The 27,945-nt window shown below is 30.8% G+C and overlaps 1 protein-coding gene across 2 annotated transcripts in view; it reads right to left on the bottom strand.

The window, feature by feature from the left end:
• Window positions 1-4,668: 4,668 nt before the first annotated feature.
• The window catches only part of sens (senseless), a 66,155-nt gene continuing 42,878 nt past the window's right edge, over window positions 4,669-27,945 (bottom strand). For both annotated transcript variants that reach the window (XM_076415435.1, XM_076415436.1), the window contains exon 6: window positions 4,669-6,159. In XM_076415435.1, coding sequence (XP_076271550.1) covers window positions 5,903-6,159 — 257 coding nt within the window. In that variant the 3' untranslated portion in view covers window positions 4,669-5,902. The remainder of the gene's footprint in view (window positions 6,160-27,945) is intronic.

Below are 27,945 nucleotides of genomic sequence, written 5' to 3'. Positions count from 1 at the left end.
AAGAAATGTTATATAATTTTACAATATAAAAACGTTCGATCACATCTTACAAAATCCATAAATAACTACAAGAATAATCTTAAATGGGACCTTACCTTAGCTTCCTTAATTACCAGATATTAATCGTCCTAATTATTATTTCTTTCGGTTACCCTTGATGGAGTGCCTGTTCGAGCTTGTGTATAGCGTCAAGAAATCTTCCGATGAAAAATCATGAAGGAAATTGTCATGAATAACAATATTTTGAAATATAGCGCCCCTATTTGATAGATGTTTAATGTATTTTACAATAAAACCCTAAATATATCAATAATCACTGAGAATGGTAAAACTGCTGAAATCACAATAGAAATGATTAAGTGCGGTGGAGAAACATTGTTTCAACCCCTTAATATGCCGTTCGTATCTTTTTCTGATAAGCTGGTGTAGTAAGATGCTCTCACTGTCAGCACAGAAAACAGTGCAAAAAAATTTCTCGACGTATAAGTCGCCTATTAATTGACCGGAAATTGTTTATGATGATCATATCAATAAGACTTCAAAAACAGAGATTCGGCATTTATGGAGTATACTATGATTTTATAAACAACTTCGGATTGGATATTAGTTGATATACATGTTTACGCTTCTAGCATTCTTCACGATATAGCTGAGAATTAATGAAGAGAACAGCATTGTATTGAAAACTGACGCCTAGCCTCCTATTGCAAATCTCAACGGGCTCTAGTATTTAATATTTAAGTATTTAGGATCAATAATATAGGAGAAGAAAGTGGTATATACCGGCGAAGTTACAGGCTTTCACTTCTCTAATATGATGCGTATGGAAGAAAGGAATTGTTACAATCAAACATAAGATCCACCCCTTTCGAGCGCCTATCTCCCACACTGTTTTTCTTTCGGTCTTTTAAATGCGATTCTTAAATCAAATTATGCATTTTTATCTCCGAGATAGTAATAAAATTTAGTCCTGCGTTTATCGCGACAATCTGTCACAGTTCAAGAACATATTCAGAGATGTACATTACAATAGTTTGGACATGTCTGTCGAATGAAAAATGAGCGACTTCCTTACAGACTTCTTTGATGAAATCGACCTTTTTGGTAGAATATAGGACATGGAGGAAGATCATAGAAAGGGTTCTGTAACCGCCAATTGCGGCGAGATTTAGCTCATTTAACAATCATTTTCGCATCCTAATGTTTGAAGTTTTAGTGAGCTAAAAAATTTAAAAAAATTCGATTATTTATCTTATAATTCATTGTTAAAAAATGTGTATTCTACCCAAGACAGGATAAAAGAAAAAGCTGAGCTGGAATGTATCAAGACAAATAACTTTAATTTGCCCAGAAACGATACATCGATGATAACTGTAACTGAAATATAGAATTATTAGTGAAGAGTCTTTAGAATTGAAGTGAGTGAGTGTATCAGACACATTAATTATGCATATATCAGCGGTATATCATACCATATATCAGTATAACACTTAAACACATTAATAAGGGCATTTAGTAACTTATCCTTAACTTATAACTTTGACTATCCAGTAATAGCACAATCACCAGTTGAGAAGGATAGTTGGGGAGGATAGTATTATTGAAGTCAAGTGCCCTATATATAAAATAAATCATAATTATCAATTGATAAAAACATTATGATGAAAAAATGATAGTATGATGATGATATCACATTTTTCAATCAAAAATATATTAGTTGTCCTTAACGTGGTGAAGTATAACCCATCGAACCATTTAATGTAGAAAAAAGTGGATATTTTATATTGGCTTTTCTAATCTAGCCATGATGGGATTTTTTGTTTGTATTTTTAGAATTTTTAATCGTTCAGTGAATATTCAGTAAATTCTGTTATAATCCCATTTTCTTCTCTCTTGTTGGCATTTGAGTCTTTTAAAAATATATGCTGACTGATGACATTTGTACGGCTAAAGGCAGCACATTATATTAAATACAATTTTTCATATTAATTGGTAACAAAACCAAAGCATTCAAGAATACCTAGAAAACTTGACATCGACTAAGGCTACAGACTATTCGTTGTGGAAAGCAACAAAAAAGCTTAGGAGATCCCAGCAGCATAACCCACCTATTCAAACAAGCGAAAATAATTGGGCGAGAAGCAATAAAGGGAAGGCCGATATTTTCTCAAAACACTTAAAAAATGTTTTTAAACCTATCCAGTCTCAGCTACATAAAGATGACGAAAATAAAATTACTAGCTTTCTAGATTGGCCATTTCAAATGGATTTACCGCACGAGAAATTAACGGTCAAAAAAGTTAAACATACAATAATGGGAGAGATTAATATTAAAAAAGCTCCTGGTTATGACTTAATTACTGGCAAAATTTTAAAAGAACTATCAGAAAAGGGTATAAAACTATTAACATTTATATTTAATGCTATGCTACGAATTAATTACTTCCCTAGTATCTGGAAAATAGCTAAAATATTAATAATACTTAAACCAGGAAAAATACCAGAAGATGTGAAAAATTATTCCAGAACATCAGTTTGGCTTTCGCAATAAGCATCTCACTGACAGACATTTTATTGTAAATCAAGGCGATGAACATACCGAATTAAATCCCATATATTCAGGAGTTCTGCAAGGTAGTGTACTGGGTCCAGTACTGAATCTTCTGTATACGGCTGATCTGCCCACCACAAAAATAATTACTGTGGCAACATATGCAGACGATACAACAATCTTAGCATCCCAAGATCCAGTCACAGCACCAATAAACCTACAAACCCACCTGGAGCAAATACAATTATGGTTGAAGACATGGCGCATTAAAGCCAATGAATCAAAATCCACGCATATAACGTTTACCCTGCGTAGAAGAACATGTCCACCAGTGAATATCAATCATCGTCAACTCCGCCAAGCAGAGCATGTTAAATATCTTGGTATGCATTTAGATCGACGCCTAACCTGAAAGAAGCACATACTCTCTAAACGGAAACAACTGGGCTAAAATTATATCAAATGTATTGGCTCATTGGGTGCAAATGCAAGTTATCATCAGATAACAAGGTATTGCTGTATGAGTCTATACTCAAGCCCATTTGGACATATGGAATCCAACTATGGGGTACCGCTAGCAAATCTAATATATCCATCATTCAACGGTTCCAAAATAAGGTGTTGAGTGCCATTGTTGATGCTCCGTACTATACTTAAAATAAAGTGATACAATGCGATATTCCTCTAGAACCTATAACGAGTGTAATTCAACGTGTTTGTGTGAAGTACTTCGAAAGAGTGTCAGTGCATCCCAATGTACTCGCTAATCAGCTCAGCTAAATATGCGACGTGATAGTGAAGTGCGTAGACTAAAACGTTTAACACCACCTGATCTAATTACTGGACATATGTAGACTTTAGAATAAGACTAATTAATTAAGATAATATTTTATACAGAAGATTGCTTAATGAACTGATTTTCTGCATGCCATGTATATATAATATAGACAGAAGAAATACTTATTGCCAATAGGGCAGATTGTGGACTCACGAAGAGTAATAATAAAAAAAAAAATTGGTAATTGAAAAAACTATAAACAAAACAAATAATGCCTAACCTCAAATGTTATCAACAGTATTATTTACCTCGATATTACGTTAATTACACTGTAGACATAATTAAATGTACTTGAAATAGTAAATACGTACATTACAATGGTCTTATTGTTGTGAATAAATTACTGATGTTCCAAATATACCGACGGGTTAACGCATTGTGAGATTTAATAAAATTTATCTAACATTTTTCTGCCTTGGAACGAAAATGTTCAACTGGTTTCGAGTTTTTGCCGATGTATAATTATATTACGAATCCTCACACCATCGATACTCATTAGAATATATAATGATAAAACAAAACCATTAACATAATGTATAAAAAAGGCCTGTACCCATAAAAAAACCGCTTAGTGCGACCAAAACAACTACGTCACACAAAGATTTGCCTTTTAGCGCACCTTTGAAATTATTCTATTTTAAACGTCAATATGTCATTCAAATTCATTTTTTTACAGAAACAATTTTTATTTCAGGTAGGGTAAATAGGCATAATTGGCATGAAATTGATTTTCAAAATTTTAAATGGTTGATTTAGTATACTAAAACTAATTCTAGTTTATTGGTGCTATCTTTTTAGGTCATTAATTTCTTTAGTTTGTGGTACTAAGTAGAGGTTTATTAAATAAAACACAAGTAAACTATAATTTTTTTTTAATTATAAAATTCTTTAAACTTTGTTGTTAAAATATGTAGAAAAATGATCCATTCTCAAATAGATTTTTTATATCATAATTTTCATTCATGGTTCCATAATCCAATAAAATTAATATTTCTATACTGTCCTATGTACAGTGGTAAGTAAACAAATATTTATAAATAAAATACTAGATATATCAAGGTTACTTAACCATTTTTTAAAGAATTGATCAGAGTGTCTCTTGGTGTCGGTTTTATTCAATTAATTAGTTTATCTAGTAGATTAAAGTTTGATAGTACTATCTGTTTAATCTATCGATTTCTTTACCTTGAAGTACTGATTAGAGGTTCATTAAATAAAACACAAGTATTTTTTTGTTATAAAATACAACTTTGTTGTTAAAATATGTAAAAAACGGATCTATACCCAAGTAAATTTTTTATTCCTAAATTTTCAGTAATGGTCCCATGTTCCTATAAAAGAAATATCCCTACAGTGTTGTATGTACAACATGAACTACAGCTCTTTTTACAAACTTCTTTGGCTTTTCAGCTGTATGTAGTTTTACTACAAAGCTTCGTTACGGAACCTTCATTAGTAAAACTAATAAAAGTGCAAATAAAAAGCGTGCGAAATAATAATTATACAAACAAAAATTAGTCGTACAAAGTTTAAAAATTTAATTAATTTTTGTTATTTTTTTTCAAAAAATAATTTCAATATATAATATATTTGCACTTTTTACAAACAAATTTACAGTTTATTTGCTAATCTCTAAACTATTTATCGAAAAAACAACAATAAATTCCGAGATATACCTAGAATTCTAACTTGTTCCTCACTTCATATAAGAAAAATTGTCAAATACAATATGTATTCCTTTATAATAATATGGTATAATAATATTATGTAATATTATAATAATAAGTATATAAAAAATTAAATATTATAATCTGTTTCTTTTAATCATTGAATGACAGTCAACTAAGTATACTGCTGTTCTTAAACATTTACCAAACACAAGTTAGATACCTAGTTGGTTTCTTTTAATTTTTAATTAGTTGAAACTACAACACAAGGCACTATAGGTTGTCACGTACATCGCTAAAGTAAATATTTTTCTGAATATAACGACTTCAAGGCACTAAAGACTAGACTACATAGATTACTGGCAACGTATATCGATTACTTAACCTAGACTAGATTTGTTAAAGTTCTTTACACAAAACAAAACAAAGTAAATATAAGAAAATGTACAAACATATATAGGTTCCTGCGCTTTACATATGAACTGGAATATATACTTTGGAAATATTTTGGGACTAATGTGCTCTCATTTAGCACCTTTGTGGTCTTTTGGTCATTTGGTATGGCATCATGATCACGGGAATCTCAATGGCACATTTGACCTATTTTTGCTTAATGCAATATTTGCTTGCCTGTCTTACTTTTTAATACAGGTAAACCCGCAGGCATTTTGTAATGCCATACGTATTAGTACGGATTAAAGTTCCTAAGACACATCCAGATCTTTGATCTTTATAGTTCAGATCGGTACTTTGTTGTAAGATATTTGTAGATTCTGAGACAGCGATTCGGTCATCACAATTAAACGATTTAAACGTCATCGCAATTATGTCCGTAAAACCGAACTTTTAACTGCTACTGTTCAGTGATGTGTTGAAATCGACCGACACGTCTGCGGATCGATAGATAGTGTTTATGACCGATTCCGGAACTGTGGGGTGTTGAGATTCCCGATGTCTGCGGAGGTCCACTTTACGCTGGAAGGCCTTCTCGCACAGGCCGCACGAGAAGGGTTTGTAGCCGGTGTGTTTGCGCATGTGCGTGATGAGATTCGAGGATTGGCTGAAAGCTTTGGAGCACACCACGCATTTATGCGGTTTCTCACCTGGAAAAAGAGAATCTCGTTAGTTTGTTGTAAGGTTTCGCTCTCGAGGGGGCAGGGGCGGATCGGGTTGCTAGAGGGGATGGGCTTAATAGGAGCGCTAATCTGGATTAGATCTGGCTAGTTCGGTTGTATTTATTAATTGAAATATTGGGTTTTCCTATGAGTTTTCGTAATATTTTCAATAAGGTAATTGATTTATTAGTATTTCTTATTATTTAACATAAAAATATTCTTGAATAAGTCTTGAACTTGAACTGAATAAAGGCAGAATAGCAAATACAATAATCACCATTTTAACTATGCAATGCCAAATTATTTAATATAATAATGTGATTATTAATATATTCTATATGATACTTCATAGTAAAGGGCTTGTTATATATGAAGTTGTTTCACTGCTTTGGAAGTAATTTTTGAACATCACTTCCCAAAAAACTTTTATTGGCTCCGTAGCTGAAGCAAAGGCTTCACAGAACTCTTGTTTTGTTAATATAGTTTCTTGTATCCTGTGTATGTTAGGGTCACTTGCTTTGATCCAAAATTATGGTAACAGACGACAGTTTCATCACTAGTGATGAATTAAAATATATTTTACTTTAGATGCCCTTAGTACAAGTTTAATTTAAAAATTAATTATTAATATTGTTATGCTGCACCATCAAGCAAAGCCAGTGCAGTATAAATATATGCGGCATAATTATGTATTTCCCAATTAAAATTAAATTGGACTATATGTTGATTGTTAGATATTTTAGTATAATCCCATATTTGCACTTCATAGTTTTTTAGGAGCATTGTTGGATTAACTGGTATAACTGGTCATTTGTTTAAGTATGATCTGCTGAACTTATTGTTCTATGTGATGCTTTCAATTTAACCTACCATCGAGATGGATGTCAAGATATTTCGTTGATTTTGCTTGAGAAATTGGACGTCTCTCAAGTGGTATAACTAGTTTTTATTTTAAATGTTCACCGTACCGCAGAACTGGATATGCTATTAAGTTATATTTCCAAGTTTATAGTCCATTTGTGTCCACTTGTAGTTTATTTTATACCTTCAGAGATACGTCTATTTCTGTAATGACCATATCATTTTACAATATTCCAAATACTGTTTCTTTATTAGAATATCAATAGTCATCAGCAATATCAATAAGAGTGGTTCCAAGATCCTACCAATAACGATGGAATGACGTTAAAAATGTTTTCTTGGGTCTTTCTCGAGTGTATTATTGTCCAGTTGCGAGCGAAATGTTTAAAAATTGCCATGATTTTAGATTTTTTTGTTCTAGCCCAAAACCAGGCGGTTGAATGCTGAAGTGACAAGTTGGATTGAATTATTGTGGACTGCCATGGGCTTTCCAATACAGTACGAACCAAAACTGCCTCACAGCTGACCCCTGTAGATCGCTAATGCTACTACATTAAATTTGTGGATATGGCACCGGCAACCGGGTAGGTATACCGACAGGTATGCCGACACGAGGACCCGTCGAAAGAATAGATAGTGAAACTAACTATTGATTCGCGAACTTGAGTTAACACACGACTGGGTGCTGTCGTATGGGGCGAAATCAGCAGCGACAGATCAGGTATTTTTTCAGAGTTTCCAAGTTCAATTTAACATATCTATGAAATTCTGATTATATTTAGGTCATTTTCGTCAGAGAAGAAATATTAAAATGACATAAAAGTTTTAGTGCTACCGATAACGAATGGATGGTGCTTCCCAAAGTGATTGAACACAGAAGGACATTTGGATATTAATGAAGTGCATATGTTATAAAAGTAAATTGTAATATCATCTGTAATGATGTATTATAGGATGATGTATTTATTTAAAATAAATTATATTTGATAAGAATGTTCTAAAAAATACAGTTTCTAACACGAATCTGATTTGACTATCATGACCTTAATTAAAAGAACCTTCAAGCCTAATTGGATTTGTTCGTATAGTACTGATAAAAAAGAGAATGTCTAAATTGAATAACATGTAGTTATTGCTTGTGATAGCCTATATTTATTTTCTGTTGCGTCACTGAATAATAAGTCAGCCATATTGATAGCTGCTCAACAATTAGAATTGTTTAAATGTACAGTAATAGTAGAAAACATATTACTCAACGCATAGTTTTCTATTGAAAAAACATTAATCTTCTTACCAGTTGTAATATCGTTTTTAATTGCTTGATGTGATCTTTCCACATATCTATCTATAGATCTGGTATTCACAAATTTTGTTACAAATTGTACATTCAAATTTATGTAAGAAGCTCTCATGTATTTGTTTCTCTTCTTAGCTTAGAACATTTAATTGAAATTATTGCATTTAAATTGCTTCTAGTCTTGGTCTTATTGAAACTTGCCAATCTTTTACAATAATTGAATTTAACTAAGTCAAATAACTCTTGAATCAAATCGATTAGCGAGTGAGCAACAATTATTTTAGGAGCTGTACAGCTCTATCTAGTGTTATTACTGATTTAGCTGGGATTAATATTTAACTGTTTAACAACGTTATCAATGATGGCGTATTTGGTTAAAGTTAATTAGTTTACCTAATTATTATATAATAGATTAATGAAAAATGAATATATTCATTATTTACGAGGGCAAGGTGAAAAGTTTCCGGCTTGATGATGTTTACTGTCTGGATGCACGTATCATTAGTTCGTATGGCAAGTTTCACCTCGTTTGCGCTTTCATCGTTAAAACATATAAACTTGAATATCGATTTGGTTTCCATATGTCCATAAATTTGATTTTGATGCTTTAAGTATAATGTTCGCAAAAAGGGTGAAACTTTAGGATTTCAGATATTGATTGCTGAGTTTGATCAGTAAGGATTTAAAGGTTAACATTAAATATTTTTCTTAATAAAAATGCATACATTTTGTCACTTTATAAGAAGAATTTCTCTTTAATAGATAATTCGAAGTTTTATTGAGATTAGGGGAAGTATCTGATAAATAGGGCGTAAAATATTTTTGTTCTTATGCAAATAACTTTTCTTGCGTATTTTAACATTAGGTCTATTGTTTTTCTTTGAGACACTTTTATAAAACATTTCAAATCAATTTAATCGAAAAATAAAACGACGAAGGTCATCAAACAAATGTAACACCATTACAGACACTTTAACTACTATGTTTCAAAAATAAAGTTATGTGAACTTAGAGTACTATCATTAGTGCACTATCAATCAAGGTACTACAATTTAAAAGGTTTTTTCTAAAACCACTGACAATTACCGTTATCAAAATTTTGCAAAAAAATGACTTTGTTAGTCAACTAATCGCCTAGCCTATATTTAGTCATAAAAAATGAATCGGTCGCTATACCTTATCGTTCGAAAGCTTTATATTTTAATTATCTCGTTAATTGCGCCTTATTATTTCCTTATCAACAACATACACTGCTAATTAAACCATATATTCGGCTTAGAAGCGTATTTAATCTTTTCCTACAAGTTGAAAAAGAAAATGGATTCATTTTGTTAAAAAATAATGCGTCAAATTTGTAGTTGTTCAATTAGGTAGTCGGGTATTTTCAGTCGTATCATTAAGAACGACATTTTATGATTTTTCTGCTTTTGATTTCTTTGTTTCTTAAGGTCTCAAAAAATGCATTCTATGAAGACGATTTCTTTAATCATAATTGCAGTCAAGTATTTTCTTTATTTCTTTTATTACAAAAGTATTCCAAATCATGTAAAACATGAAATCTACTTCACATAAGAAGTTAATATATACTGTAATATAATATCTATTCGCTAGTTCCTTTTTCTGTTATTTAGTTCTTACATAGACCTTGACTCTTTCGAATTCTCACTTTGTTAGAAACCATTAATTGGATTATATTTGATTGAAGTTCGGAGATATTGTACTGGATATAAATATATTTAAAGTAATAAAACTGTACTTTACTTATATGACGGTGAATTTATTTATTGATTATTGAGTGTTTTAGAAGAGAATACATATATATATATATATATATATATATATATAATTGTTTATCATATAATATTTTTTTGATATTCAAACATGGTTCGCCTTAGATAATTTTATAAACTAGGAAAGACTTTTGAAACAGAAGTGAAGTTAAAGAAGTAGTATAAGTGTGATTGCATAGTGATACTAACGTGGAACCAATAGTTGGTGATGCGTGAGGATTAATACCATTTGTCTAAAAGGTAGCGGGGTAACAATTTGCAAAAGCCAGTCTCAAAAGCCATCCGATCTCAATTAAATTATAAGATATACTTGTTTATAAGATAGAGAGCTTGTTTTATAAGATATGCTTGTTATTTAGATTCTCACGGGTAGAATAACTATACTAAATTTATATCGTATTTTCTGGTGCAACGACCTCAAGTTGACCAAAAAGTGCTCCTCATGTGAACACTGAACGCTCCATGGTTTTTCAGGGATTCGCATGTTCACCGGGAGTTCGGCGTGCTACCAGTCGGGATATTTATCTCAATATTTCAACAAATATTCTGGAATTTTCATTCAAAATCAAGACATCCGTGATAAAATATAATATATCTCGGAAAGAATTGTCAGAGATCCAGGAAATCCATAATTCATGAGTAGCTGTTGCTGGCTGAGTGTGAAGATGACACACTGGTTAGGACAAAACAAAAGTATCTATGTCCCCTTATTCCAGAATATAATTAATCTATATTAATTTACCTATATTATCATTTACCTTATATTAATGTAAAGCTTTTCGTCAACTCCAAGAATAACTATGAGTAGTGTTTTCAATACACCACATTTTCGAAACCGATGGTAGTGATTCATGCTTTTATATATACTTTTCCATCATCAAGTGTAATTAATGGTAAAGTATTTGCATTTTTATATTTCAACAAATATTACATATTCTAAATAGTTTTTAGTAATTTCTGAATTATTCTTTTTCCTACTTTGTCGAATATAGTTAATGTTGTTAGTGGTTGTTCTTGTATTTGACCTGGATCTTCGTTGAATACTTTATTCTTCAGTCACTTTTTATTTTCCATATTGAAATCCCCATTGATTATGGTAAATTAACAGTGATTAAAAGTAACGCCTTTCGCAAATGTTGTTTTATTGGAACGTAATTGGCCACTTTTAGAGTAATAATAAACTTATATGGGCTTGCTTTTATTTAAAATAACTGCAAACCATAATGTGTATAATAATGCAATGTCTGTTTACATTAGCAAAGTTATTAATTGATGAATTTGACCGGTACAAATTTAAGGGCTAACATTAAGTATTTTTTTACAACAGTTCAATAAGTTTTGTGGCTCTATAAGTAATAATAAACTTATAAAATAGTATTTTACATCGTTCTTTTTTTTCATGGTCACTAAATGAGAGTGTTTGAATAAGCTACTATAGCTTAATTACGGAAAAAGCAATAAGATGATAATCGGGATAATGTGGGATTTAAAATTATTCATTACAAACCCTGACGCTTTTGTAATACCGATGATGACACATACTTTTTATGAATAGAAGGTTCAGTGATCACATCCTAAAGCAATATAGATTATGTATCATACATATTTATCAGAATAATCGAAGAATTGGATACTATCGCGAAAATTTGAGAAAGTAAATAGACTTGTCAGCTGTTCAAAAATATCTGGAAGAATTTTATTAGCCTCTTTACCAACCAGGGTCTATCTGTACTGGACCTACTGCTTAACGTGGGAATCGAACCAGGGAATTAAACTTACTATCTGGCCAGTGACCAACTTCGACATGATCCCAGATGAACACAATAATAAATTATTGACTAACGAAAGCACACTTTCTTTTAGTAGCGTCTTTTTTAAAAATAACTAGTCATAATTTGGAATAACTTAGTGTGATCTTATTCAATTTCTTAGAGATCTCAATCACCATGAAACCATATACTATTTTGAGAACATGTCATTTTTCAACATTAGGGGTTTAGCTTAATTGAGTTCATCTAAACGGAGTTAAAGAAAGATATAAAAGGAAAAGGTACAAAATCAGGTCCATAACAACGATATTATGCATATACATACATTGCGGATATGCGGAGATAGTACATTACTGGAGGAAGATTCGGTATATGTTATTTATTTGTAATATGTTGAAGAATTTGTTACCTGGAATTGGATGATCAATCAAAATATGCATAAAGGAAGGAGAAGAAGAGGAAGAAGAAACTGAACATCGACCATAAAACTGTTTTGAATCATTTAGGTAAGAATGGGTACCAAAAAAGTACTTGTCAAACGAAACGAAATTTAGCAGTTTCTCAAATTATTGAAATAAATTTCAAAATTTCAATATTGAATATGAAAAAAAGATCGTGGTCGAATTCTGGAGAAGGTTTACAAACGGCAACAAATTCCACAATGGTGCTAAAAATATTAAAGGTTTTGTGGGATTTGAAAGGGTATGTATATCATGACTTGCGCTAACCTGGTTAAACCATTAATTTAACTCTCTACTACCACTAATTAATGGGATCTAAAAAGGCAATTTAAATTAATAAGAAAGGCGATGCTATCACAACTTTATCAGATACTACGTCTTAATGACTGTGCAAAAATTGAGAGAGATTGTCTCAGAAGTTTTGTTGCATCTGACATGTGTTCTTTCCAACTACTATTTCCTTGTGTCTCTGCAAAACTCTTAATAATGTAAAATGTAATAAATTTGACTGAAAAAATTGGTGATTTATTTAAATACCCTTAAAAACGAAACTACTTTTTCGTCATCCTATAATTTTCCCCATTTAAAAATTGTTTAGAAGTCGTTACCAGCCCTATTTAATTTAATTATATATTTCTTTCTAATTTTATGTCAAGTTCCATTCCAAAACAACACTTTATCGAAGTAAAATAGACTCGAAAGATTTAATTATTATCAATGGACTTTTGTTTCACGCAAGTGTTAGACGACGCTGTTGGATAACAAGGAATTAATTGTTATTAATTATTCGATACGTTCGACCATTGTAGGTAACTTTTTTAACTGTTGTTTTTCGTTTAGTGTTGGAAATGCCAAATTATGGTAATCAAGTATATTGGTGTTTTTATGTAAACAAAATTAGTTTCATCTAGTTTTGCATAACAACAGAATATATAGTTAGTTTTGTTTAATTGAGAAATTACCGCAAAACAAATAAACCAAAAATTCCTTTTTAATCTCAACAAATTAACTCGATAAAACGTTTTTATACTCGATTTCCAAATAAGAAATTGCTTTTGAGAAAACTGCCCGGTTTACATGATTCACTATCCTCCTTACTTCACTCGGGATTACTGTGATACAACCAAGTTTCCTCCATAGTGAAGAAACGATGCTGAATATATTTTTATTCCTTTCTTTTCAAATTGAAATACATTTATGTTCTTGACTTTAAACCATTTTTCAGGCCTAAAATTTTTTATATGCTACAATATAATTTATAACAATTTATAATATAATATATTTTGCTTAAAAATAATGTATTTCTCATATCTAAACAAGGCAGAACTACATGAAAATAAAATATACTTAAATGTTTTTTGTAAATTCATTGACAAAAAAAATGAATTAAATAAGGTTGCCTGATGTGTCCTTACTGTATTGTAGATGCGGGTATTAACAATTCGAAAGCTTTGCTTTACTGCATGTTCAACCTCGGCAGCTGATTTGTAGTTACATAGTATACATATTTATAAACAATCGTTTAACATTATATCTTAATGAGAATTGGTTTAAAATGGGAATATATTATGTAGAGGAAAATATATACTAAAACTGTTATTATTTGTAAGAAAAACGACAAATTGTTTTAAAGATACAATCCTAACTGAGAGTATAAAAAATGACTTAAATTGATTAATTAAAAAATTATTATACCGATATATCCTCGATGATATGACAAAATTTGAGAGTGCTTACGACATTTACATTTGGCATCATTACATCTATTAATAAATTAAGATTGACGTCAAAAGAAAAACCCATGATTTAAACTGATGGATCTTTATTTGAAAAAGAAGTAAAAAATCATTACTCAAAATTGAAAATACCATACCCAATACCATATGGTACATAAAAAATGGTAAAATTACCGATCATCGGTCGAAGCCCATCGAAGCTTCAAAAACGGCTGTAAAGCTTTCCTTAGCGCAAAGGAGGCGATGTTAAATATATGGTATAATTAGACGGGAATTTTTTACTGATACAAGCGATATAAAGTCAACAAGAAAGATGCTGCTCTCACGACAGTACATACATATTTTGTGAGCAATAATTGAGATAGATTGGCTAGGAAATGTTGATTTATTCACGGTATAATCCGTGATCTTGGCAGTCCCGTTTGAATACAATTCGTTGCAAAGTATGTTAATGGTTTTTCAAAATGAATTGATCATTAAAAGTCAAAAAGGTTTTTAAAAATGAGTTTACTAATAAGTAACCAAAAATCGTCCAATCCTTTTTTCATGAATTTCCCAAAATTACTGTTTGGATAAACCAATATTTGATTTTTTCAAATATAAGAGTTAAAAACTAGCAACAATTTTTAATATATAAAATAAATTTTTACTATGTAGAAGAATACTGCTTGCTGTTTTCTATAACAGAATACAAAATAAAAATTTATAAATGTTTAACAATTTGATATAAGAAATATAATATTAATATTAATTTAAAGAATTAGTTATAATTTAATTTAATCATTCAAGAGCAACAAGAGAATGTTTTAAAGTGTATTTCTACGTTTAAAATAGTATAGTAATAATAGTAGTGTAGTAAATTAATGTTTGGATAAATCAATATTAGATTTTTTCAAATATCAGAGTTAAAAACTAGCAACAATTTTTAATATATAAAATAAATTTTTACTATGTAGAAGAATACTGCTTGCTGTTTTCTATAACAGAATACAAAATAAAAATTTATAAATGTTTAACAATTTGATATAAGAAATATAATATTAATATTAATTTAAAGAATTAGTTATAATTTAATTTAATCATTCAAGAGCAACAAGAGAATGTTTTAAAGTGTATTTCTACGTTTAAAATAGTATAGTAATAATAGTAGTGTAGTAAATTAATGTTTGGATAAACCAATATTTGATTTTTTCAAATATAAGAGTTAAAAACTAGCAACAATTTTTAATATATAAAATAAATTTTTACTATGTAGAAGAATACTGCTTGCTGTTTTCTATAACAGAATACAAAATAAAAATTTATAAATGTTTAACAATTTGATATAAGAAATATAATATTAATATTAATTTAAAGAATTAGTTATAATTTAATTTAATCATTCAAGAGCAACAAGAGAATGTTTTAAAGTGTATTTCTACGTTTAAAATAGTATAGTAATAATAGTAGTGTAGTAAATTACTGTTTGGATAAACCAATATTTGATTTTTTCAAATATAAGAGTTAAAAATTAGCAACAATTTTTAATATATAAAATAAATTTTTACTATGTAGAAGAATACTGCTTGCTGTTTTCTATAACAGAATACAAAATAAAAATTTATAAATGTTTAACAATTTGATATAAGAAATATAATATTAATATTAATTTAAAGAATTAGTTATAATTTAATTTAATCATTCAAGAGCAACAAGAGAATGTTTTAAAGTGTATTTCTACGTTTAAAATAGTATAGTAATAATAGTAGTGTAGTAAATTAATGTTTGGATAAATCAATATTAGATTTTTTCAAACATCAGAATTAAAAACTAGCAATACTTTTTAATATATAAAATAAATTTTCCCTATATAGAAGAACACTGCAGTCTGTTTTCTATAACAGAATACAAAATAAAAATTTTTAAATATTTAGAAATTTGATATAATAAATATAATATCAATATTAATTTAAAGAATTAGTTATAATTTGATTTAATCATTCAAGAGCAACAAGAGAATAATTTAAAGTGTATTTCTATGTTTAAAATTGTATAGTAATAATAGTAGTGTAGTAAATTAATGTTTGGATAAATCAATATTAGATTTTTTCAAACATCAGAATTAAAAACTAGCAACACCTTTTAATATATAAAATAAATTTTCACTATATAGAAGAATACCGCTTGCTGTTTTCTATAACATAATACAAAATAAAATTTTATAAATGTTTAGCAATTTGATATAATAAATATAACATCAACATTAATTCAAAGAATTAGTTATAATTTGATTTAATCGTTCAACAGCAACAAGAGAATGATTTAAAATATATTTCTACGTTCAAAGTAGTATAATTATTAACTATATATCATTTAGAATAATGAAAATTATTTCAATTCATACGGTTATATACATAAGTTAAAAAAGTGAAAATTGTAACACCTTCGTTTAGTGATAAATAAGTTAAATAAAATAATTGAATTATAAGATGGCCATTAGAATATTTTGAATTAAATATAAAGTTAAAAGCAATGACAAATGTACTTTAAACCAGTACAGTGGTCTTGTTATAATATGAGGGTATTGTAAAAATATATTGTTATGTTTAGAAACAGTGAAAACTGTGTCGTGTTCTAAAACGATGTGGAGCGCTTCAGCGGGAGCACATACGGCAAATGTTATTGGCCTATAAATTAATTTTAAAGGATGTTACCGGTGTATTAAATCGCACCGGGCTGATTTATAACCAACTTCATGTGCGACCATAATTTTTTCGTTGAGTGTGCTGAAAATTTCTGAATTTGTACCCAGTAAAGAGTAAAGGGTGTTTAATAAGGAAAAAAAATAAGATTTGGATTTGAAGGCATTATTCGATGATGACCCATGTAAAATGCAAGAAGAATGCAGAATGCAGAATATGCAGAATTGTTGTGAAACCATTTCCGATCACTTGAAGAACATGGGAATGATCCAAAATTTGGATATATTGTGCCGTATGAATTGATGCCTAGAGATACTGAAAAGCGTTTAGTCATGTGTGAAATGTTGCTTCAACAATATGCGGCAATATCGCCTTAATTTTGTGTATAGTATTACATCAACTACAGTGGTAAAGCTGAATAGCCATGACTTCAAGCTATTGCTCTGCATGGATGTGATCAGCTTGGTGTGGTGTACTATAAACTGATAGAACCTAATGATTCTATGAATGGGGATGGCTATCGACTACAACTGATGCGTTTGAGCTGAGCACTTTGGTGAGAAACGGTAAGAGTACGAGCAGACACGACAATGTTGTTCTTCAGCATGACAACGTTTGACCACATGTTGCAAAACCGGTGAAATGTTATTTGGAAACATTAAAATGGGAATTTTACTTTTTTCGACATATGAGTCATGACCTGATACCAAAAAATAGGCCAATTCGTGGATAACCTCAAAAGATATACCGTTCTTTTGGGATGGAATCCGTAAATTGGCTGAAAGATGAGAATAATTAGCACCTATCGATGGATAATACTTTGAATGAAATGCATTGTACCGTTTTTCACAATAAAGCGTCAAATTTAACTTCTTTAAAACCTATTTTATAGACCAATTGGTAAGTTTAGGTCGTAGATCTGGATTTCAAAAACAATATGCAGGAAAAAATACTATATTGTTGTAGATAATAACTAGTTGTAATATGTGTTTTTAAATGAAAAATATGTGGTATTGTAAAACCTATTGGCTATTAAACAAATAAAAAATAGTACCATTCTGGGTTAGTATGGTCATCGAACGACACATTGTTTTGATTCCGACTTTTCCACATCGACTCTCGCGTACGGAAAAACATTAATATGGATGCATCGAACGAGACTTGATACAGGAAAGAGCATTGTATGGTTATTTATTATTATTCGAATATTTTTCTTGAATGCGTTATGAGTATTTGACTTTAATGACCGTCATACGTATTAATCAAAGCCACTAGAATGTGAGCAAGGGGGCGGGCGAGCGGCGAATCGGCCGAGTGATTGATAGTTAGCCGTAAAATGAATCATAAATCTGCAGATTGAAACGGGTATCGGTGATCAGAGGAGACGTATGCCAATTAATAATTTATTTACGGAGGGCGCGGCCATAATTTATGCGGATATACGCGGGAATCGTTAATGGTATGTGTGCGATGGGTTGGGACATCAACAATCGAAACAACCGAACAGTTTTTTTTAATAACTGGCCCAAAAAGACTGTCATTCATCTACATCTATTCGTTTTCTAAAACTGGTCTATTTGTTCTCATTTGTAGTAAATATATTTAAAAAAATATTAAACAAACCCATAGGCCTGCGCTGCGAGCTAAGAGTTTAGCTCGCTGACCCGCTGATCTCGCTGGAGTTGAAGGCTTTTTTTAAGTTTATAAAATAAAATAAGTGATAGAGTTTGTTAAGGTTAAGTGAGTGTTTGAATAACACGACCATAAATAAATGAATTTTAAAAGATATATTCAAACCAAAACAAAAAATACAGTAGATTATCCGTCGTTTCGGTTGTACTTAAATCAGTCAAGGACGCGTGTATTTTAAAATCAAAATCTGGCAACGTCGTACCGCAAAATGCAAGGCAATTTTGAATCAGATAAATCCTTAAATATTACATTTGAAGCGATGTTAAAACGTAAAGTTAGTGGTTAAAACATTCTTGAACGCAGTTATCCATTTTTTGCAGAGAAAACAAATTAATATGTCTGCTTTATTGGAAAGCTTATACAGCTGTGAAAGAAAAACTCGATATACGTAAAAATTTCATCCCAACATAGATTAACAAAATTTGAGAATAACAAGAATCGTCGGTTTTCTTTGCTTACAAGATATTTAGATTTTCGAAATCAGCTAATGATTTAATTTGATGTCTGATGAGGAAAAGGAAAAAACGAAAAATTGTTGTTGCTTAAGGACTGTTATTAATTGATATGGTTCTGGAGACATAGTATATTATTGTACAAGAGGTTATTCTAAAGGTTGTTAAGAATTTTATGTAAATTATAGTGGTATTAACTTCCGATTAATTTCAAGTGTCATTGGTAAATGCATTTCTTAACAAAGCACTAACCGAATATTGCAGCTAATAAATAAAGATGCAGCAACGCATCAAGATTTAAAATGAATGTTTCATAGAATATTAACAGTTAAAAAATAACTTCACAAAATTCTAATTTCTCATTTGTTGTTGAGTTGTTAGTTCCTACGTGGGACATAAGACAAAGTAGAATAGCAATAGATAAATGAAGGCCATAGAGAACAAATTAAAAATAAACTATCAGTAAAGTCGAGATCGAAGAGTGAAATTATTGTTTTGGTAATATATAATTTAGATGAGAAATATATATAAAAGATGAAGACTATATGAATACATAAATGAAGTAAAGAAAATATGCAGGAGTTAAAATGAAACTAACTATATAATTACATAGATGGAACACATATGACAAATAGAAGAAATTTGGAATTATTAACAGTATATTTGTAAACATTTTAAAACATTGATAAATATTAAGGTGTTTAATGATTAATATTATAAAATGTGTGACTATATGATTTTATAGACTTAAGTCTCGGAAATTAGTGTTTAATTTAATAATTGTAAATACTGTGGATCTAAATTGTTAAAAATAGATAACTAACTGTGTTGTTTTCCATAACGTGAAGGTTCAAATAGAATGAATTCTTTTCCAAGAGGTTCTGTTCTAGCCGATAAATTGTTTTTTAACGTAAATAATGATGAGCTCTTACATTAAGTTTCACGTAGGTAGGTTTGTTTTTAATAGTACAGACCAGATAATGAAAGAAGAAAATATTGCTACAAGTTCAGTGCTGGGATTAGCTAGGTGCAAGGTCTCCTTTTTCCAATTATGGGTTTATCTGGACTGGACCTACAGTTTAACGTGGGCTCCGAACCACGGTCCTCAGCATTAAGCCTACCGACTGGCGAGTGACCAACTTAAAAATCATTCCCAGAAGGCATCTGGTCTTACCCGACCTGGTTACTGGTGTGCCTGGGACCATTTTCCTTGTCAGATTTTACACTCTTGCCTAGGATAATCACAAATTTTAAACAACCACAAATTCGGACCCGCGGCTATCGCAACAGTAGGAGGACCGTCCTATCGCCTTTACCACTGCGCCACCAAGCCGGCTTATTCTGCTATTGTTATTAGGTTATGTTATCTAAATGGTGCTTTTAGGAATCTTTTTTAATTCAACAGTGAAGGATGCGATATTTTGATAATTTTAATATTTATGAAATGTATATACAGTAGTTAATTTAACTAAAATTCATATTTATCATATAATCATATTTGGTGTTGGTATTTTTAAATACTAGTAAATATATAGCCTATTCAATAAGTCAATAGAGGTTCTAGGAGCAATTTTACATATATTTTTATGTAACATTTTTCATTAATGTTGAAAGGAATATTAGTTAAAAACTAAATAAAGTAAAAATTAAAATATTCGTTGACAATAATAATTGCCACATTAGATGTCTTGAAAATATTTCATACAAATTTTAATTATTTTAAAAATAACTAAGTCTTCTTCATTAGATCGACTGTAATTTGTAAACTAAAAGCTTTGAGATGTATCGGTGCTTTTCAACATAATTATTATCTATAAATCACATGAAAAATAATCTAGTGACAGATACTTATTGAGTGGTGTGTTATAATACGATATCCATCAGTAACTAAGTTCTGAAGGCTGTGTTGCCATTTATTCGACTTGTTCGCGATTAAATGAAGTAAAATAATATGAATTTTTAACACCGGTGTTATAATAAAATAAGTATTAGACGTAAATAACGTAATTATGTAGAATGTATAAAATAATTATTATTGTAAATAAATTGACATAATTGTACATAAACTAAATAATAATTTATTTCAGATAGTGGAATTTGCTTAAATAAATTTAACTCGCAGAAATATTATTTGCGCCCAAGAATTATGTGTTAATTGAAACGCTTTGTCAGCGAACTCACTGAATCATTAAAGCACAGTCGAAACGATTTACGACATTCATAAATCACCCTCACGGTCTGAAAGAGGAATACGAATAACTTCTGTCCATTCCATGCCAACTATCCTGACCCGTCCGGACAATAATATATTTTTTTATCATAACCCCTATCTTAAACGGGCATTTTTGTTTGTATCGCAGGAGAAGCGGGTTGTTTCATTCATTTAATTGAACGATGATTAATTAAAATTGATATATCATAAAGTCGGCGGGGTAATGGTGGTCTCGAGAGACCACGCCGGACGTCAATTGACGGAAAATATCCGTGGTGCATCTGATAAGAATAATAGCCGACGCATCAACTAATTTCCTAATCGTTGTTTGTCGTATTAACATAATGTGTTGTTATTATCGATGATATTCGATCTACGAAGCCAATTGTATCGACTTAAACTATTGTCACGTCAATTACCAATAGAAAAATAGCTAATAAATAGGTTGTTTGAGTTGCTCAATGAAGAAATTGAGTTATTTAAGGTAACAATGCAAATAGGACAATTTCAATTATGTATTGTAGCAGTTTGTTTAATAATTTGGTGGAGATCGATAGCTACATATATATAATTATGATAGTAGATAATAAAACATATGCATATGTATAGGGTGTTTCAAAATATACATGATATTTTTATGGTTACTATAGTTTCATTAGCTGTGTGTGAGTACGAAATTATCTATCAAATTTATTCATATCCGAGCTGATGTCTGAGATGTCACCTCTTTACTGCTCTTCAACATAGTGGATGGAATATACATCATGGACAACTAACTCAATGGGATCCACTTAGAGCAAGTGGAGGACTGCAATGACTTGGGATCGATATCGCTTAAATAATAAACGGAATCGGCGAAGTGTGAAAGCGAGTAAATATTATAATTAAGACTTTTTCCACCTTTTGAACACTTAACTGGTCATTCAGTTGTGTATGACTCAGAAATTTGTACACTGTTACAGTCTGGCATCTGTAAGTTTGCGATCAAATGCGATGCTTAGTACAAATGGAACCTGTTCCTCTCTCAGATCGTATTGGAAATGTTTCTTATTTGTTTGTTTAAGATGCGAAAATTAATTGCATTGAAGAATAAATTCAGAGACGCAGCCTATAATGGTTCGGAAATGTCTGTCGAATGAAAAACGAATTCCTCACAGCTTTCTGTGACGGAATCCGCTTTTTGGTTGGGATGGCTCCGAAAGGGACGTGGATAGATATTATTGAAAAAAATTGAAAAATAAGAGTCTAAAATTGTCCTAGGCTCGAACAGCTGCTGTCAATCGCTAACTCTGGCGAGATTTGGTGAAGAATGTTTAAGGTCCTGTTATAGTTAAAAAATAACTATAAAATATAAGAAAATAAAACGTTTTCATGGTTGTTAAACAATATTTAACATATGAAAGTTGTCGTCAACCACAGTTTGAAAATTTCTTCTGTTATGAAGAGAATGATTGAAAAATTCAGGACTGGACTATTTGTTGATGCTCAACCCACTGAAGCAGTGCTTCAAGGTATTAACTAAAATCTGGGAACATCAATTCGAAGCCGTGAACAAGAACTGGCAATTTCTGGAAGCTTTCTACGGTGTACCTAGTAATTATATATCTGTATTTCCGTGTATATAAAATTTAATTGACACAAAAGCCGAAATCTAAAAATCATATAAAACGTGCTGGAATGGATTTATGAACATCAACAAATAAATGTTGTTATTCTTGGCAAAATAATCCTAATACCATCCTATAGAAATGACACACATTCTCGAAGAACCTGAACCTTATTACTAGATGTTATTTATTTAGAAATAGAGCTGGCAGGTAATAACTGTTATTAGTATTCTACATCATGAGATGATAACCGAGTTTGTTCTGCATTAAATTGGACGATATTTACCAAACATTTACACAGTTATTTTCAGTGATCAAAGTTGGCCACTAGATCACATGAATGAATGATAAAGTCAAACGTGCTAGAAAGATTATAAGCAGGAGTATCAATGCTGCATCATCGAAATTCAACGATATTATATTTTAGCATAAACGTATGATGTACTATTCCATATAAAATTTTATACAATTTATTATTTCATACAATTATACAGCTTAAAAAAAAATATCTGAGTATCAATGCTGCATCATCGAAATTCAACGATATTATATTTTAGCGTAAACGTATGATGTACTATTCCATATAACATTTTATACAATTTATTATTTCACACAATTATACAGCTTAAAAAAAATATCTGTATTTTCTATTCAATTAAAATCTTACAGATAGGCTGGATTATCTAATTTGACTATTTTAAACATCCTTAATTTCAAAAAAACTGCCTGTAATATAAATATTAACATTCAGATGAATGGACTTATCCCATGATTATCATATGGGAAAACTTATATTGGATGTTAAGATAGTCCACTAGTATTTTTATGGGCAATCTTCTTGCAGTTCTACATATGTTAAGTCAATGTCGTACATTTTGATACATATTGGATAGAAATATGACTGTTGAGATTCAGTAGACAGATTTCTTTTAAAAATTTGATTATGTAATATCTTTTCAAGTAAAATCCAAGTATATATTACCTTTTATATAAACCTATATTAAACTTGAATCTGCGTTGATTATTTTATATGTTATTTATACTACTTATTAAAATGTGATCGTATTGTTGAGTTCAAAATACTTGAAATGTACGAGTGAATATTAAAATGCCATGCGATTGTTTTGGAAGGATATTTAATTACTTTACCTTTTTTTTTGTTCTGACATAAAAACAAGGCCGTGGAATGCATGACGCATACCTGTTCGCGGAGAGTTGCCCTGGAGTGACAAGTTGGACCGGGTTATGTGGGACTGCCTCTGGGCTTACCAATACACTAGACCGAAACCGCCTCACAGTTGACCCCTGTGGATCGCTACTGCTACTGCATTAAATTTGGGGATATGGCACCCGCTGATCGGGCAGCCGTTATCAGGTACGAGGGCCCGGCGATTCTATTGATTCGCGAACCTGAGTTAACACACAACTGAATACTGTTGTATGGGGGCAAAAGTTATGACTCTAGCGACGGATGAGGTCGTTTCAGCCTGGAAAAGGGGGGAGCTTGGCGGTGACGCGGTGCTAAGCGTTTAATATTCTCCTGAGGAGCTTATTTTGGAAAACTTGAAGCCGTTTGACCTGGTTGGGTGTAACAAACTTGAAGTAGACATTAGATCCGTAGAGGAGTACGGACCGAATTAACATCTTGTAAAATAAGCATTTGATGGAGATGGGAAGTCTGCTAGAAGGGCAGATCAGAGAAGATAGCAGGTTTGCTATCCCCGAACCTTTTTGGATTGCTTTCTGGATTTGGGAATACCAACCGAACCACCGATCGAAGTGAAGACCTAGGTACGTGACGTTATCCAGCCATGGAATTATTGTGGTGTCGATCTTAAGTTGCGAGACGCGCAGTGCGTAACGCTTCTTATGGAAAATGATGGCCTGGGTTTTTAGGGGGTTAATTTGCAACCTCCAGAACTTGAACCACTTAATCGCATGATCGAGCTGCTTCTGTAAACTTTCATGAATTGTACAGTAATTACTTTACCTCATACTTATAAACCTATTAAACTTTGGGAAACTTTTCGAAACTATGCTCCTTCGATTTCAACGTGTTAATACTGTATTCGACCTTTTAAAAGAGGCGATTTTGACACTGAAGACAAAAGGCATTCTGGACAGACAAAAGTATGTGACGACGAGGATTTGAAGGCATTACTCAATGACCATTCATGTAAAACGTAAGAAGAATATACCTTAGGTATTTTATACATTATGAATTGAAATCAGGAGGCATTAAAATGCGTTTAGTCATGTGTGAAATGCTGCTTTAACGGAAAAATCTAAAGGTTTTTTGCATCATTATTATTGTTAATGAAAAGTGGATTTATTACGATAAACCAAAAAAATCATGATTACCACCTGGTCATACACATCAATGGCAAAGCTAAATATCCATAGTTCTGGGCTAATACTCTGTATTTGGTAGAATCAACTTTGTATGGAACAGTTGATAAAATCTAATAAAACCCTAAATGGCTTTTAATAATTTGCGAAAAAACGCTTGAAAAACAAGCAAATATACAACAATGTTATTCTTCATGTTATTTACATGTTACACAACAAGTGAAAACCTATTTGGAAATATTGAAATTAGAAATCCCTCTTGTCGTATTCTTCAGACCTTGGTCCTTCTGATTACCACTTCTTTTGACATATGAGTTGTGAGCTACCTGAGGAGCGCTTTACTTCTTATGAAGATACCAAAAAATTATTTGATTTGTGGATAGTCTCAGAAGATACATCGTTCGTACAACTTTCCTGAAAGATGGGGAAAAACAGAGGCTATTGATGGACAATACTTTGTACCGAATTTTCACAATAAAGCTTAATTTTAAACTGAAATCGTTGAATATTTTATAGGCTTAAGAATAATTGAAAATATTTTGTAATGTAATTAATCGAACGTGTTATTATGGCGCCTTCATCCAGTCCTTATAAAATACAAAAATATATTTCACCGAACCTTACGTAGGTATTCCTACAGTTACGCAACGATTTAATTGCATCATAATCGATCAATACCAATAAAAATCATTTAACGTACAAGTTCTGCGTATGTAGTAATGCCCAAGTAGGCGACGGTTAAGTGCAAAATTATTTCGTATCGGTTTTAGAACGAAAAAGATTGTGGGTTACAAAGGTTCGTACTTAAATTTACGACATCTTCAACAAGCAATGATAAATTTGGATTTTCCACATGTCTTACATCGAAACTTCATTAGAATTAATCGATATATTTTGCGCCCTAATTATCGGGCACTGGTTTAAATGCATTCATTAAACAATTATGTTTGTTTCGCTACATTGTTAGATCCAACACTCTGGCAGATAATTAAAGTATTAGAGTAAAAAATATAGGGTAATATAAAAACAAACAATAATATAATATAATATACATAATATAATATACGTAATATAATAAATTAATATAAATTTTTTCGCAATGTTTTGATAATACCGAATTTTTAAAGAATATTGAAAATCCAAATATCGTTATAGGTTAAACTTTGATGCAATAAAACAAAAATGCAGTAAAGAATCGTATCAATTTTCAAGTATATTGGTTCAGTTCAATTTTAGATATTATGACAACCATCTCGAAAAAACCGCGTCGCTAAAACATCTACATCTTCCAAAATAATTAGAATTTTTAAAAATCCTCTTAAGAGCGTATTTTTAAAGAGAAGTGTGATGAGATTTAAAATATAGCACAAATTGTATTAAAAATGTTAATAAAATTATGGGAATCTCAATTGAAGTTTTATATTTAAATATTATGTCTTTTTTGACTACTTGTTTTGGCTTCAGTATACATGGTAGTCGTAAGGAATATGAGTAGATCTTGAGCGACATGCGAGCGCAATAATATATAATATCTTTTGTCGGTACGTTTTTTAATACCTAAGTAGTGTGGTGTGTGTATCATATTTGCTGTCCTAGGTTCGCTAGGATCGTCGGCTAGTCTTTTTCCTATCCCCGTAAATGTTCCCAGCAATTAAGTTGTCACTTTTATATATTCTGTTTTAGTGGTGTTATCTTATTTCTGTGTTTCCCACCCTGTTTAACTTTGTTACACTTCTTACTTACTTCTAATAAAATCTAAATCTTGTCTTTCCATCCAAATCCAAAATTTTATTTTTATACTATAGAATATTGTATAGGGAAGAATCACACCAATGTTCAAGTAATCAGTTCAGAAAAAATTGAGATAACATGTCAAAGGTTTCGTTAAAAGTAAGTTAAGCGAATCTTGGTCGTCGGACCGAAACTGCGAGGTCAGTAATATATAATACCTTTTTTACCATTAAGTAGTGTAGATGTGTGTATTGTATTTGCTGTTCAAGGTTTTTATTTCTTTTTACTTTTCCTGTAAATGTTTCCACCAATGAAGTTACCACTTTTATATATATTCCTTTGGTGGTAATTTCTTATTTCTGTGTTTCCCATCCTGTTCGTTTTTATATACTTCTTACTTACTTCTTCTAATAGTTGTTACAATTTTACTTTGGTACCACAGAAGAGCGTATGAGAATAATCACACCAATTTTCAAATAAATTGGTGCAGTAGAATTTGAAATAGCATGTCAACGGTCCCAAAAAAGTATTTTCGAGAAAAACGTGCTTAAAAGTTTGTTCTTAGATGTCGCACTTTAGATGTGTGTCACTAAACCAGTTATATCTCACTTGTTCATATTTATTATACTTCTTACTTAATTTTTTTAAATAAAAATCCAAATTTTGTTACAAATTTACATTGATGCCATAGAAGAATGTATAGAGAAGAAACGTACCAATTATCAAGTAAATCGGTTCAGTAGAACTTGAGATATCATGTCAATGATCTCAAAAAAAGTAGTTTCGAGAAAAACGTACTTAAAGTTTGGTTTTTAGATGGCGCAGTTTAGATGTGTGTCACTACACCAGTCATATCTCCGAAAATAATTCAAGTTTTAAATATATGAACTTGTTTTGGTTTCAGTAGACAGGGCGGTAACTAAGGAAAGGAAATTGATCTTGATTAATAGACTCAATGAACGAAGTCAGTAATATATAATACCTTTTGTACCACTAAGTAGTGTGGGTGTGTGTATTATATTTGCTGTTCTTTAGTCTTTTTACTTTCCTTGTAAGAATACCCACCAATTAAATTCACACATTTACTATTTTACTGGTCAAATATTGTTACCCAGTCCAAAAGCCTCATTTTTTCT

The sequence above is a fragment of the Rhynchophorus ferrugineus genome, unplaced genomic scaffold (genome assembly GCF_030347505.1).
Source record: "Rhynchophorus ferrugineus isolate W39M unplaced genomic scaffold, kcgeb_rfMv2 rfM9, whole genome shotgun sequence".
In the NCBI taxonomy this organism is placed as follows: domain Eukaryota; kingdom Metazoa; phylum Arthropoda; class Insecta; order Coleoptera; family Curculionidae; genus Rhynchophorus; species Rhynchophorus ferrugineus.
The sequence above is the reverse complement of the archived record's forward strand: the minus strand, read 5'-3'. Positions and strand labels throughout refer to the sequence as shown.